The sequence below is a fragment of the Myodes glareolus genome, chromosome 7 (assembly GCF_982192425.1).
Source record: "Myodes glareolus chromosome 7, mMyoGla1.1, whole genome shotgun sequence".
Taxonomy (NCBI): Eukaryota; Metazoa; Chordata; class Mammalia; order Rodentia; family Cricetidae; genus Myodes; species Myodes glareolus.
Genome location: NC_142032.1, coordinates 43413744 through 43430206, shown reverse-complemented (window position 1 = coordinate 43430206; position 16463 = coordinate 43413744). Strand labels below are relative to the sequence as shown.

At 42.0% G+C, this 16463-nt stretch overlaps 1 protein-coding gene across 1 annotated transcript; it reads left to right on the top strand.

Moving 5' to 3' along the window:
- The first annotated feature begins 5663 nt into the window (after window positions 1–5663).
- Window positions 5664–11532, top strand: C7H9orf40 (chromosome 7 C9orf40 homolog). Its single transcript, XM_085693683.2, has 2 exons — window positions 5664–6135; window positions 10317–11532. Exons 1-2 carry the CDS (start codon window positions 5806–5808, stop codon window positions 10470–10472), a joined length of 486 nt encoding a protein of 161 aa, XP_085549809.1. The 5' UTR covers window positions 5664–5805; the 3' UTR covers window positions 10473–11532.
- The last annotated feature ends 4931 nt before the right edge of the window (window positions 11533–16463 follow it).

The following is a 16463-nucleotide window of genomic DNA, read 5'->3' as shown; positions in this document are numbered from 1 at the left end:
TTTTGTTCCATCTGTTCACTGTATGTGTGTCAACGCGCCAGCCACACTGGAGGTGAGCGTCAGGGGACTACTTCTCAGTTGTTATTTTTGTACCATATACAGGACTGGGGCCTAAACTCAGGTTGTTAGGTTTGGATGTATGCACTGTAGCCTGCTGAGCTACCTCACCAGTCCCAGACCGCATTTTATATCAAACTATAGGACAGGCAGAATTGGTTGAAGATACTATCAGGCCAATATGAAAATTGGTTGAATGAGTTGGGTTATGTTTTATATAAACAGTACAAAGTTTAAGCACAGGCTCTGAAAACCGGTTCAAGATGAATATTAACCTTAGAGTAACCATTACATATTAATGCAAAGAGCTATAACTAAAGCGCCAAGGGGTTAAACTGAAATGGAATTAAAAATATTCTGGTGATTTAATAGAAATCAGGAAGAAAATAAGAATTCCAATGTATTTCAGACCTTAAGAACAATGAAAGCAGCACACCAGACACTGCAGACTAGCTGAGGCAGCTGCAGCTTCAATGTTAGTACTGGAAAAGAAGACGGCTGGGCCTGCTGCACCAGTCCCAGCTCCTGCTCTAGTAATGCAATGAATATGCGGCGACCCTGGCTACAGGAACGAGAACATGTCTCAAAAGACCAAACAATTAGGAAGAGTATACTCAGTTTTAGGCTCCACCAGCACTAAGAAAGTATTACGACAACTTGTATTTCTTGACTAAGTAGATTGGTCCAACTGAGGGCAAAGTGACAGCAAGTACTATGGTGGCAGTTATGGGCAAAAAGGTAGAAGATGTCTATAATGAGAACTTCAACATTTTAATGAAGGACATTTAAAAATCTAACTAGAGCTTGGATACTCCAGAATTAGCAGTGGGCCTGATGTTGTAAAGATGAAAAATTTTCCTCAAACCAATCTATAATGATGGGGCCCATAGGTATGGGTCCATTCTACCTTGGCTAAAGGTCTAAGAGTTAGAACTTACTCCTTTCCTTCAAAGTTATTGTCAACAGCTCAAATAACAGGTATGGCTAATATCCAGACCTGGTTTTTCAGATACAAAGAAGTAGATCTGTTTCTACCTCAAACAAAAGTCTAAGAATCCAACTAGGTTCCTACTCCCTTAGGGAGATAACTATGGATTCCACCCAGGGAGTGGTTTGCCTACATACAGTTTTAGTCTAGGGTGTGTTACTTGTCTTGTTTTGGGAACAGAATGTTTAAGAATGTAGCCTCTAATCCTTTAATTGCTCTGTTCATTCCTGGTATCATATGAATGCAGGTTTTTTCTTTTTTCTTTTTTTAAATCTTACTCCTATCTTTTAATGTCAGGGTATTTAAGCAAATGGAAATTAAATGCAGGCGATTTTCAGTTTTCACTGGAACTCCCTCCCTGTGCTATCCTGTTTCTGTTTTATTTATTATTTTCACTCATGTCTTCATTCTCTTTACTTATGTTCCTAATCCCCATGCCTCTATCCTGGTAAGTGGTATCATTGTTGAAGCTGATCTCCAACATAATTCCCCTGTAATTCAAAAGACCCAAAGGGAAATGCTATGGTGGTTTCATATGGAAGAGCCAGGGGCTAAGTGTCCTGCACACAATCCTAAAAATAGTCAAGGATTGCTCTATAGCTATCAAATCTTTTAGTAAAAACAATGTGTGTGTGTGCACGTGCGTGCATTAACTTGAACACATGGCATGGATCAGAGAATACCTTGCTGAAGTTGTCTTTCCACCATAGGGGTCTCAGAAATTGAACTCAGGCTTAGGCTTGGAAGTAAGCATTTCTATCCATTAAGCTGTCTTGCTGGCCCTGTCAAACCTGCCTATAAAGCTGTAAGCATGTAGATGCTATTTATTGAGACACAATTGCAAATAGAATAGTTGAGCTGAATAGAGTGCCCAACCTCACAAGTTCAGGGAGGAATGGAGTTAGCATGGAGTAGGAACCACACAACAGTGAGCAACAACTGTCTCATACGGGAACAGAATATACTGTCCTTAGCATAAACACACACACACACACACATTGATTCCAAGTGTAGGAAAGACTCAAGTATGGAAAGAAAAATTAGAGACTGTAAAATGCTTAGACAAAACATTATGTACAAACTAAAACAGACATGGCAGATCTATCTTACTATATTAAGTCATGGCAGGGCCAATGAGATGGCTCCATGGGTTGAGGTACTAGCCACTTGTCTTGACCATCTGAATTTGATTCCTGGGACCCACAAGATGGAAGGAGAGAACGAATGCAACATTGTCATAAGCTGGGGGGCTTCAGCTCCAGGTTCTTTGCGAGTAGTACTGTGAGGACTTAATTTGACTTACCACTTATCTATAAAACACTTATCAATTAACATTTCCTAATCTTATCAATTATCATAAGATATCTCTTAACATTTCACACACTAAACATATGTATTAACACATCTATGCTCTTAACATCTCATACATGCATTAAATAGCATCATATGACCTGGTATTCTTCAGCTTTAAAAAGGACTTTTTGGATTTCCTTAGGCTGGATGCCTGACAGCACTGGGGGCTTGACAGCGTGGCTCAACTCTTGACCCTGTTAGTCTGCATTTGGGAGATAAGGCGTTCGATGTCCTGCTCTCAGGCTGGTATCAGGTGCTGGATCAATTCTTGACTGCAGTCTGTGGTCTGGTGCTAGTCTATCTCGGAATGCAGGGCCTTGAACTCTGCTTTCGGGTGACAGAGTCTCAGGAGACAAGGCTTTAGTTCTCTGCTCTCGAGATGGCAAAGCGTTCTGTCGGCTCTCGAGTCAGGAGGCGAAGCTCTGCTCTCAGGATGGCAAAGCATTAAATGTTTCTGCTTTCGGGAGGCAGGCTTGAGGATCTGTCTCTACGAGGCTCAGTGCCCAGGCCATAGTAAGAAGTGAAATAACTGCCCTGCTTCTGCCCTCTCTTTTTATGCCAGTTTGAAACTGCCTCTCGTTTGATCCTTCTGATAACCAGATGTCCTAGGTTATCAGTATCGACTGGCCACAGAAGGGTGGGCAAGATTACTTTTGTTACCAAGGTTGCTGGGTGCCTTCAAGTGGGCAAAATGTTCTCTTAATAGTTCACCTTAGTAATTCTCCACACCACACACAAGAAGAAATGCTTTTACACTACACCAAGTTGCACTCATTCTATAAATTTCCTGCTCTATCTACACTACAGATTTCCCTCTTTATTTATCCATTCAGAGGAATCTGTTTCCATGCTCATTACAAACATAAAATTAAAGTCAGACCTGGTAATACACACCTTTACTCTAGTTCTCAGGAGGCAGTGGCAGATGCAGCTCTATGAATTTGAGGCTAGCCTGGTCTACTTATAGAGCACAAGTCCAACTAGGGATACCTATTGAAACCCTGTCTCAAAAATAAATTACAAGTAATATACTAAACAATGAAAATATAAGACACAAGTTGGTAGCAGTATTTCTAACACCATTACTGTAGGAGACATTTCTAGAGTACTAAAGAAAAAGGTTCTCACAAACCAGAAAAAAGGATACCCAGTCTAATTTTTAAAGAGGGCTAACAATGCAACACACCTTTAACCAATGTCTAGCAATCCAAACGGGGCCAAGCAGGTACTAGAGGTCAAGTGTAGGCTTTGAAGCAGAGGTAGTGGTGGAAGGACAAACTCCTTACAGCAGACCGAAACCAAAAGGAAAAGCAGGACTGATCACTTGAGCCACATGTAAATATAGAATTCGTTTAGCAAAGAACATCATTAAATATAACGGCTTTTTGCACCAAAAAAAGATGTCCAACTTCACTGAGTAAGATGCAAATTGAGGCCACATGAGATCCATTTCACATCGACCACGTCAGACCACCAATGTTTGCTGCTGAGGATGTAACGAAAATGAAGTTGTAAACAATAGCCTACCAATGCTAAAAAACGCTTTAAACTGAGGAAAACATTTTATGAAATCAGCCTTTGTCTACACAAAATCTTCTTGACCAATGCTCTCAGCAGCTTTATACATAATAACTTTCACTGAAAAGTAATTAAGCCATCAACAAATGATTAAACATCCTCATGCAGTGGAATACTATTTGTCAATAAAAAGTAAATTAAGCCATCAACAAATGAATAAACATTCTCATGCAGTGGAATATTACTTATCAATAAAAAGTAAAGACCAACTAACATGGAAGGATCTTAAGATACTTACGCCAAGGCGGGGAAAGGTAAACAAAAGTATAGATTGCATTGTTCCATTTACATAGAGAAAATGCTGCAGAGAAGTAGATGACAGAAAGCAAATCTAATACTTAGGGGATATTAAGGGAGTCACAAGGGAGAAATTATTAAGGTGATGGACACATGTACTACCATGTATTTTCATAGGCGTATGTGATGACGATGTCACATTTGAAATATAAGCAATTTATTGTATCAGACCTCAATAAATCTTAAAAATATCAACAAAAACCTTTTGCAAATATATCTGGGTGAAATATAGTTTATTGTACGAGACCTCAATACATCTTAAAAATATCAGCAAAACCAAAAATCTTTCACAGATTTTCTGGGTGAGTGACTAGATGGGGAAATTATAAAGAAGTAATAAATAACTCTGAAACAAGACTACTTGGGCACAGAAAGGAGGTGCCAGTGGGGAGGCATGCAAGATGCTCTTTGGCCCTTCTGGTACTGTGCTGTTTCTGAAACTGGGTTAGGCAACTCGATGTCTTTATGGCTATTTTAGCCATGTGCCTGCTTTCTATTACCCTGTGTACATATGCAAAGCCTCACAACTGAGGGGCAAGGCACGAACCACTGCCCAGGCTGTATTCTTTTTGGAACAGGGTCTATGCAGAATAATCCATCTGAAGGATTAAGTTCTTGCATGTCTACACTGTGTCACTAGTTTGAAAATGGTAAACTTTTCATTTGTTTCAGGTGGAAGAATTATCAACTGGAAACAATTGGAGAGATTAAATGGAAAAGCTATGGTAAACCTCCCGATACACCAGTGTCTGCGCTTGTTAATACTTACACTCCTCCCACAACCCTCCAGGGTACACCTCCAAATACAAGTGGTTGAGCATGCACGTGGCACACATACATAATCATAGCTAAAACAGAATTATCTTCCTTGCATGCATTTTTTGCTCGAGAATATTGTTTCTTCAGAGTACTGAACCTACGACCTTGAGGCATGGTGGGCAAGCAGTCTATCACTGAGTAATGGGCCCGACCGCTAGTTGTTGCTTAAATCAAACGACTAAAATACAGCCTGAAGCAAACCCATCACGGTTTGCAGTTGTCTTCTCCAGACACTGGAAAGAAGGTCTTGGAATCGGGCCGGCCACAGCAGGCAGGGTAAGCGGGGCCTCGGGTTAAGCAGTCACCTCGGCCGCACGACAATCGCAGTGAAAAGTCAAAGGGCCCCAGCCTGCTTTCCTCCTGATCCTCTTGAAGCCGCGGAGTCTCTCGGCCGCTCGCGCCCATGGAAGCCCCAATACCATTTCAGATGCAAAGAGGGTCGCCAGACTGTAGCTGCAGGAGCCATGCCCCGCCTCCTAGAGGCGCGCACTTCCGGCCGCAAGGGCGCTCGGGAATGCAGGCCATGAGCTTCCACCAACCAGCGGTCGCGTCGGGCCGGCGCGACTGCGCGCGCATCGCGGCGCAGGTTCGAATCTCGGGCGCCTCTCTGCGGTTCCCCCAACGTCCCGGTCGCCCTCGGGGCGCCGTAGCCCGCTGCTCCGCGCCGCCCTCCGCCCTCCCGCCGCCACCCGCGTGCTACCCATCCCCGGCCCATGGCCAAGCGGCGTGCGGCCGAGCCGCTCACGTTCCGCGTGCCTTGGAAGCGGCTCTTGCTCAGTGACTTCCCCGAGGGGCCGCCGCTCTGGGTCCCGCCGGCTCGGTCCCGCAAACGGCAGGGGGACGCGGGGACCATGGAGCCTGCGGCTGCGCCCCGCAAGCGACGCGGCGGCGGGGACGGCGGCCAGGAGCGGCAACTTTGCCGCGGCCTGGAGCCGGGAGAGCCACCTCCCAGCGAGCAGGAGGAACCCCGGGGCAGCCGAGTTCCCGGCAACGACGACGGGATGGGGAGCGCGGGCAGCGGAGCCGACCGGGCGCACATCCAGGTAGGTCCGCCCCGCACAAGCCCGGAGCCGGGTCCCAGACTGCGGAAGTCTGGCCCACTCGAGGGTCTGGACCAAATGGTAAAGACCGTGGTCCCGAGGGTCAGCTCAGTGCAAGCGGGAGAGAGTTTGGTTTAATGGCGATTATTGTAGAACTTGTAGTAGGTTTTCCAGTAGCATCCGTCAGTTAATTGAGCATGGTGCTGGGCTGGGCAGAAGGCTAGGATGTCGTCGGGTCTTAAGAGAACCCGTTAACTCATAATGCTCAGTCCTATGAGAAAGGGTGGTGCCGCTGTCTGTTCCAGTAAAACACTAGAAGTGCAACTTATCCAAATTTATGTGTTGTAAATGTATAAAAGAGTAGGCACTTAAAATTTGGTTAAGATAAAAGTTCAGAGTTGCCCGGCAGTGGTGGTGATGCACACCTTTAATCCCAGAACTCGGGAGACAGAGGCAGTTGGAGCTCTGACGTCGAGGCCAGCCTGGTCTACAGAGGGAGTTCCGGCACAGCCGGAGGCTATAAAAAGAAACCCTGTCTCAAAAAACAAACAAACAAAAACCCAAAAACTGGGGAGTCTCAGGGTCTGTGCTTTGTTACACACGAAGTAACTTTTCACACATTAGGTGGAATGAAATGCTAATTTTACTTTGTAAAATGTGACCGGAAAACTCCTAATGAGTTTATAAACGCACATTGTATATGTGCTGCACAGCCTTGTCCAGACTTGAGAACTCCGACCTGCCTTTAAAACAGTTCTGGTGGAGGTTAGGGTATTTGGCAAGTGTATGGCAAGTGTAATTCTCAGAACTCAGCAAAACCACCTCAACCATCTTGGAATGCATCTGCTCAATGACTTTTTTTAGTGTCTTAAACATTTTATGACAAAGTTAAGAATCATGCCATGAATAAATAATTGAGATACTTTTGCCATTTTTTTTTTTCGTGCGAAGTCTGGTAACGGAAATTTTTTATTTGGAACTCCTCATTCCCTCTTGGTTGTGAGAAAGTATCTCTCTTTTTGTTTCGTTTTCCTAGCTGGGTTTCTTTATTTAATCTTGGTTGTCCTGGGCCAGAATGGCCTCTAACTCAGAGATCTGCCTGTCTGTGTCTCCCGGGTGCTGGGTTGAACGTGTGGGGAAAGATTATCTTTCAATGCTGTGGTGACTGTTTCTAGTTGTGGTTTCGAGTTGTAAGTATATAATTTAACGTGGGCCTTATTAGGATTTTCGTTAATTTGTGAGAAGTTCAAAACCAGCTTCCATAAAACAGAATCATAGTCTTCCATGACCATTGGGTAGAGGCGCATGGTGTCTAGACCATCTTTGGCAAGCTGCCCTAACGCACATTATCTTTCCTACCAGAATATACTGTGTGCAGTGTAGGTGCAGACTGCTATATGTGCACGGCTGATGAGGGACAGATGTTGGCCATGGGGAGCTTTTTGTTGTTTATTTGAGAGGATTTCTCTGTGTAACGGAGTGTACTGGAACTAACTCACTTTGTAGATCAGGCTAGCCTTGAACTCACTGAGCTCCGCCTGACTCTGCTCCCAAGTGCTGGGATTTAAAGTGTGTCCCACCACCACCTGACTCAAAGGGAGCTTTTAATATCTGCACAGCATCTGCTTACCTCATTTGGGTCTTGCCTCACATATTGGCTAGATATGGCAGTTTTTACCTGTGTTAGTTGCGGCCAGATGGCGGCCATGAAGCCCTGCAATGTTCTGTTGTTAGGTCTGTTCTTGAGTTCCTTCTCTTCTGCAGAACTATGAAAAGACAGAAATTCTTCATCTCTCTTGCCTTCAATGACAAGATTTTGTATTAAGAGCATATCGTCTAGGAGAAAAGAAAGACTATATCAAAAAGCATACTGACATCAGTGTTGGTCTGATTTCTCTTTGCTCAGATTAGGGCTTCCATCCTTGCCCTAACCCCATAGTCTCATGTAGGAAATGCTACCACAGATGCCTTCTTTCCACGCACAATATTCGTATCTACTTTGTGCTGTCAAGCTTCAGGATGGGTCCTGCATGGTTTCATATACAGAGTCAATGTATGTATGTACATATGTACTTGTGTGTATACATAGCTTATATGTGTATATAGAGAGGGGATAGTTTATTGTACATGTATACTGAAGACAAAGCCAAAAGTGCATGTGTTACATATAAAATATATCTTTAATGACAGTATAATTTTATGCAGACTAATTGCTTAGCCAATATTGCATTACACTTTTCAGTAACAGCAGAAATTTTTGTTTGTTTTTTGTTTTGCAAGACGGGGCTTCTCTGTGTAACAGCCCTAGCTGTCCTGGAACTAGTTCTTATAGACTAGGCTGGCCTCAAACTCAGAGATTCGCCCGCTCTGCCTCCCGAGTGCTGGGATTAAAGGCATGCACCACCACCGCCTGGCTCAGAAATGTTTTATTAGGACGAGAGTTAATGATAAATTCATTTGAGGATATGTGATATCCAGCAATAGTGAGCATTTACTGTCTTACCTTTTAATTCTCACAAAGATCCTAATTCATGTTTCTAAGGGGGTAAGAGCGGAGATTTTTGCCAGTTATTCACAGTGAGGTATACTTGATGGCAGTTCGTTCTCAGTCACTGCTAGGCTTACATCAGATGATCCTTTTCCTTTGTACTTGTAAGTAGAGAACTAGAGGGTAACTATTTTGACCCCATTTGTTTATTAAAGTGGAATGTTTTTTGATCATCCTTTAAAAGTTTTTCATGTATGTATTTGGTTATCTGCTGAACCATCTCACCAGTCCTTTGTCTTTTGACTTTATTGTATCTTTACCCCAATATTAAGAATTTCCCCAAAGACTAATCTTTTTTGCCTAAACGTCAAAAGGGTGACTGCAACATGACTGCTTATCCTGCTGTCTACTTTGTCATGTGTCCCCTGAGTATTGACATGTAGCCACTTTGAATAGTAGAAGTGTAAGGTACATTCTTAATTTTGAAAAGAGTGTCTTATACCATTAAGTTTTGAAATGTTGAAGCAATATTTTTGCTATATTGGGTTAAAGAAAATCAAAGTTAATTTCCCTTGTTTTTATTTCTGTTATCATTGGAGAAGTAAGTACAGGTCATTTCCATTCCGGTGGATGGAGTTACTGTAGCAAGTGTAAATTTAACACAGCAGAGTAAGGCCAGGGTGTTCAGGCTAAGAACTGTCACACGTCAGCCTTTGTGGGACTCCAGTGCTGCTGTCTTTCATGGAGTATTTTAAGGATATTGTGCCAATTTTCACTTCATTACTTAAAGTAATTTTGTAATCATTTAGGGTAAACTGCTTAAAGTTTAAGGGGTCACCATTCATTTGGCTTGGTAGACCTATTTGCCTGTCATACCGATAGTTCTGTGTTCTTCTCTTTAGCAAGTTTATATACTAAGCTTTATAGGAGGTCATGAACTATTTTGGCCTTTATGTTAGTCTCAATCCTAAACATCAGGAAAAATCAAAGTAAGTTATATTTCTCATTGAACTTAACACTGGCTGCAGGGTGCAATTCTTCAAACCCACATGGTGACTCACATCAGCCTGTAACAATAGTCTGTAACTCCAGTCTGAAGGGATCTGATGCCTTCTTCTGGCCTCCTCAGGCACTGCATGCCCACAGTACACAGACAAAATACCCATACACATAAATCAAAATTTTACAGCATTACAATTTTTTTGGGAAGATGCTATTGAAGGAATTTTTTTTTTAAATTAAACCCTTAGCAAATACAAACCCACAGATTTGATTGGGTATGTGAAATGCTTTATGAAAATCAAAACTGCCTTTGTTAAAAATGGAAAAGAGTGTGTAAAATATATCTGAGTCTTTTTTAGACAGGGAATTTAAAAAGTAGTTATTGGGCTGGCAAGATGTCTTAGCAGGTAAAGGCACTGCCTGCCAAGTCTAAGGACTTGAGTTCAGTCCCCAGAACTTACATTGTGGAAGGGGGGTGCTGTCTCCTGAAGGTTGTCCTCTGATCTCTTTGAGCCAGGGTAGCCCAGGATGGCCTTAAGTTTACAGCCCTTCCACTCAGTGCCCTCAGTGCTGTGATTCTGGGCATGTCAACCTGCACAGCTGAGAGAAGGAGATAATCCCTACAGTGTGTGTGTGTGGGGGGGTGCGGGTTTCTAAACAGTGCTAACATTTTATCTCTCTTCTTCCCATAAAGCCCAGGGAGGAGTTTTGGCAGTACAATACATTCCAGTACTGGAGGAACCCTCTACCACCCATTGATCTGGCGGCTCTTGAAGATGTGAGTGCAGACAGTTTGACAGAAACACTTCAGGACAAGAATGAAGTAGTTGAGATTGACATGGAATCCTGACAGGAGAAACTGAAGAAGTGGATTTTTTTAATTTGAGAAGAACTAAAGGAAATGTTATTTTCCGTCCTTGACATTTGACATGGTACTGTTGTCAAACCTGAAAAATGAGGAAGAGTTTTGAGGCTTAAATACTTGTAATTACTACTGAATATCCTAATGGAGATTTGTTAAAGAAATAACATGGTTGGAGGCAAAATACTTGCATTTTTAATGAACAGGGTTTTGTTCCTGCTCTAACTGTGGAGATGCTTATCTTGGAAAGGTGTTGGCAGCTTTAGAGGAAGCACTCAGCTCCTCCTCTCCTGCTCTGTCAAATGCTCCCCTGCACCAAAAAGCTTTCTTGCGGTACATGGAATGAACACATTTAACATTTATATAGCTGATGCTAATAAATACTTTCTAGTACATTTTATTGGCTCCTCTTGGTTGAACAAATAGACTTGAGTATCTATGCAAATTTAAAACGTGAGATTGTTTCTTAAGCTAATATTGTTTTAGAAGTCTATAAATTTTAAACTAGTGAAAATTTCCATTTGGGTAGCTTGTTTTAACTTTCAGTATTTGCTGTTTATTAGAGGCAATGGATATAGCCAAAAACTGGATAAAGAGCAGTAAGAAGTAGATGCCTGCCCCTCCTCCCCTTTTCTGAAGTGAAAGGAATGATGTGGTTGGTGTATTGAGTTTTGGTTTGAGTACATTTTGTTACTGTTGACTACTCTAGCCCTGCAGTTCTCAACACTGATAGCACTTTAACAGGTTCTTTATTTTTTTTTTGAGCCCCACCCTAGAGAAATTTTATTCAATTATTTGAAGGTGGGCTTTACACATAGTTAGTCTTTTGTTGTTGTGTTGTTTTGGGCGTCAAGTCTGCATTCCTGTAATGTGCAGACCTGGCCAGAACCACTAGACTAGGAGCTTTTCCTGTTTAAAGGAGACGCTAGTGAGCTGAAGAATGCCTGTTTGTTAGTCTTGTCCTTAATTTGTTACATTATTGGATCTGTCACTTCTAAGTTATTGTGTTACAATTTTGTTGTTAATAAAGTACACTGTTTATGCTTGAGTTATGTATCAATGACTGCTTTTTGTATTGCATACAGAATGCTGGCTTTGTTACTACTGAATAATTTGGTTATGTTTGTGTATTTTTGACATTGAATCCAGTCCAAAATTCAGAAAAGATAGTTGATGTCAGTAAGAGGAAAATGAGAAATAGTAAATAGTATCTATCTCAGAGTGACTACTTTTTAAAATGTTATGTTTTTCTGTGGTTGATCCTCTCTCCCATCTGCCTGCCTGTCCAGGCTTCCCTGATGTTTTTTTTTTTTTTTTTCATTCACAGGGCTGTTGTTTCAGCCTCTTCATCCTCCTTAAACCTTTTCTACCTCCTGAGGGCCCTGTCTCAGTCTCTTTCCTGTTGTGATGCCAACAGGATCAAAAAGCCACTTAGGGCAGAGAAGGTTCACTCCAGCTCTGCGAGGCTATAGTTCCCCTTATGAGGCCTCAGCAGCAAGAGCAGGAGGCAGTGGATGCGTGTACTCACTCTGAGATAACCTTTAAAATGGCACCTTGGTGTATATATGTGGGCACTTGTTTTCTCTGTGGTGGTCAGTGAACAACTTGAGAGTTGGTCCTGCCCGCTGTTTCCTGGGAGCCAAACTCAGGTCATCAGGCGTGGAAAGCTTTACCTTTACTTTTACCTACTGAGCCAGCCCGATGACAGTCACCTTTTTATATGGTCCAGGATTACTGCCCAAAGAATGGTTCCACCCACAGTGGCAAGACCTATCTCAGTCTCAGTTGGGATCAAAATAATTTCTCCTAGGTGACAATAGATGTTGTCAAGTTGACGGCATCACAGGTCTGTCTAGTTTCTCGGCTTGCCTATGCTCACCCCTCAAATACATGTTTGTTAGAAGCAGATCTATTTTAAGAGAAACATTTAATACTTGTTTTTCGGAACTTGGGTTACCTCCCCTAGTGCTTTCTACTTCATACGTTTTCCTACAACTTTTTAGTTTTGGTTGAATGAAATGTGATTACGTGTATCACATTTTCTTTGCTGATAGACATTGAGGCTGATTGCATTTACTCCTGGTGTGACTCGGACAGGAGCAAACACACCTCTAGCAGGATGTAGAGTCTTTTGCATACATGTGTGTCCAGAAATGATATAGCTGGGTCATATGGTAGTTCCACATTTAGTATAGGGATATTTTTTCTTTTTCTTTCTTTTGTTTAGGACTTCACCCTGACAGTGGCTGTACAAGTTTACATTCCCATGAACAAAAAGAGTTTTCCAACATCTGTTTTTTTTTTTTTTTCTCATTTTTTGAGACAGAGTCTTGTGTAGCCCTGGAACTCCAGGTGTGTTCCACTACACCCAACTTGGCATTTGTTTTCTTGATAGCCCTATTCACAAGGGTGGGATGTAATCATTACGTTTCAATTTGCATTTCTCGCGCTGGCCAAGGACATTACACCCTTTAAAAATACTTCTTAGTCCTTGTGTTTATTTTAAGGACTGTGTTCAGTTCGTTGCACACTTATTGGTCGGCAGTGTGTATGTGTGTGTCACAGTCCTTTGTATAGTGGGTATTAGCTCCTTGTCTGATGTGTGACCGACAAAGTCTCCGTGTGTCTCCCATCTTTTACCCTACTGAAGCTTTTGCTTTGCAGGAGCTTCGTGATTTTCTGTAATCCTGCATGTTCATTTTTGAAGCTGCTCTGTGATGCTGGAATTCTACCCAGAAAATGTCGTCTATATCTACATTTGAGAGTTGTCCCTATGCTTCCCCTACAGGTTCAGCATTTCATGTTTTAAATTAAGGTCTTTGGCCCACCTTGGATTTGTTCAAGATGTAGAGAGTTAGATGTAATCGTAATCTAATTCTGTAGATGGGCTCCTTTGCTGGGTGAAAATAACCTTGAACTGATCCTCCTGCCTCCACCTCCATGCTGGGATTACAGCTGTGTGACACCTCACCTGGTTTATGTGATGCTGGGGATCAAACCTAGGGCTTCCTGTATGCCAGACAAGTACTCCAACAACTGAGCCTCACGCCCAGCCCATAAATATTACATTTAGAGGTATATTACATAATAGAGAGTTGGTAGATTTGCTTAGTAGAACAAAGACGACAGGAAGAAACCAATGAACTTGATGGTGGAGCAAAAGAAATGATCACAGCTCAAAACAAGAAAGGATATCACTACAAGGAACAGAATCTTGGCAGCTCATGGTGCAACGCAGAAACTCAGAATATTTACGTCACTGAAGCTCTAAGAATCACCGAGCTGGGAATGCAGCTCAGGGTTATAGTGCTTGTTCAGTATATGCAGTGAGTCACTGGGTTCAGTACGAAAAAAACATGGGGGGAAATGAAAATGATAGTACATACAACTTTATTTTGAGGAATTAGATCAAGTGGATACATTTCTTTATAGGCATAAACTACTATGGCATCTTCATAAATATGTAACCTTAATAGTCTCATGTCTATTAAACTAAATATGAATTGAAACCTTCCAACAGCCCTCTGGAGTCATGTAATCTTGCTGGAAAATTCTTCCAATTATTTAAGGTAGAAATAACACAATTTCCTTCAGAAAAACGAGACAGAAACACTTCTCAGTGTCACTCTGATTCCAGAACTAGACAAACATGTCTCATGCACATAAGCATACAAGTCTTCCTCTACAAAATGCTGAGAAATGGGGCTGGAGAGATGGCTCAGAGGTTAAGAACACTGCCTGCTCTTCCAAAGGTCCTGAGCTCAATTCCCAGCAACCACATGGTGGCTCACAACCATCTGTAATGGGGTCTGGTGCCCTCTTCTGGCCTGCAGGCATACACACAGACAGAATATTGTATACATAATAAATAAATAATTTTAAAAATGCTGAGAAATAAAAGAAATAGTAACATAAATATACATATTCCTCTCTGATGTCCTAAGGTGTGTTTAGTAGCCATTCTTTTTTTCTTTTGCTTATCTAATTGTTTTTAATCTACATATTTCATTTTGCTTTTTAATCCAAGACAGACACTACAGTCATGATTGGTCCTGCCCATGTTTAGAATCTTCACAGGGCTAGTGAGTCTTGGAAACTCCAAGCTGTTGAAGTGACATTGCTCTGTATATAAAGAGCTTAGTGTTTCAGCCAGTAACCAGCTTTCAAATATGCTGGCTCGCCCTCCAGATGAAAGGTGGAGCTATTGCATGACGCTTATTAAAATTTTCACAACAATCATTTTACTTACATTAATATAGCTTTCCTGATGTTAACTCATAAAGCTACAGGTGCGAAAGTTTGGGACCATTCACTGGTGCCCAGTTGCTTACCAGCCCTGCTTTATAGGCATCTTCTGGATATTGAGTTCCAGGTCAGGTTAACAGCTGGGGAGTCTGGCAAAGATATTTATCTGGTGCCAAGCTCTAGCTACACAAAACTAAATCTATCAACCAACATCATAATAGTGTGCACTCACACACACACACACACACACACACAGGTTTTCTATTTATTAAAAAGAAGCAACTGAAAATGTAAGCAAAGAGTTGAACACAAAACAATTATTTTTAAATGACACCAATATAACTTAGAATAATGTATAATAGCATGAGATGAACATCCCACCCAGCCCCTCTTGATGGACACTGTGATGGACGAATGACAATTATGGACTAAAAGGAGAAGTAAATAGCAATATAGTTTTATTAATGGACATCATTTTACAGGAAATTTATTATTAATATATATATGTATATATATACACACAATTTTACTCGAACCTAATAAAAAAATTAAATAAAGTGCTATTTCCTAGATAAATTTTCTTTTACATTTTTATTTCTCTTTTAGAGTAGTTACACCAAAGTAAAAAAAGTGCTTACGCCAAAGGCTCACATCCGAGTTGTGGGCTAAGACACTGAACATCCGGTGTTTGGCTACTGGCTTGTGTGTCTCAACACTGCCTATCTCCTGCCCGACAAAAGTCTCTCTTCGTTACACATTGCTTAACAAAGGACAATGTGAAAGTTGAAAACCAAGATGATAAGGCAAGCAGCAAGGAGATGCACATATCTCCCCCACTACATCTACAGAGTCTTCTCGTGCCTTTTCCTCTGCCTGAGGCGCCTTAGGATCCCCTTTCTTTGAAGCCGTGAATACTTTTCACAGTGCTTTCAGCGCAGTTCGTACATCCACTCTCCCCACACAAAGGGAACAGTGCTGACCTGCATGCTTCCACTTTAGAACCTATTGAGGGAAGGAAGGAAGCAAGAAAATGTGTGTGAGAGAGACAGAAAGTCAGAGAGATGGAGTCAGCACAGCTCCAGCTCCCCGTGGGAACAAGAAGGCCCTTCCACTGTAAACCTAGCACCACAAGGACATTAAACCACATCTGCTTTCATTGCTGCCTCCAGCTTTCTCCGCTCATCAATTACATTTACTGAATTATCATTATGAACTCATGAATAACCTACTGACGTTTTAGCTTATCTGCCCCACCTCTTGTCTCATAGGTTCACAATTGGTCTTTCGTGGGACCAATTTCAGGGCTTCTAGCCATAATATCATCTGGCCTCTCAGCCTTTCCTTTGCTATCTTTCTCCATAGCTGAGCAACTCTTCGATTTTACTTGTCTACAAAACCAACAGCATTTAGACAAGGCTAAGGTCTTCCATTAGCCTGAGCTATACCACTGAGTCCTGGACAGCTGAACATAAGAGGGAGCCACTTGTTTGTTCCCGACTGCTTAGCCCCTAAATAATCACACAGAAACTGTATTAATTAAATCACTGTTTGGCCCATTAGTTCTAACCTTTGTTTGTTTGTTTGTTTGTTTGTTTGTTTTTTGGCTTTTCGAGACAGGGTTTCTTTGTGGGTTTGGAGCCTGTCCTGGAACTAGCACTTGTAGACCAGGCTGGCCTCGAACTCACAGAGATCCACCTGCCTCAGCCTCCCAAGTGCTGGGATTAAAGGCGTGTG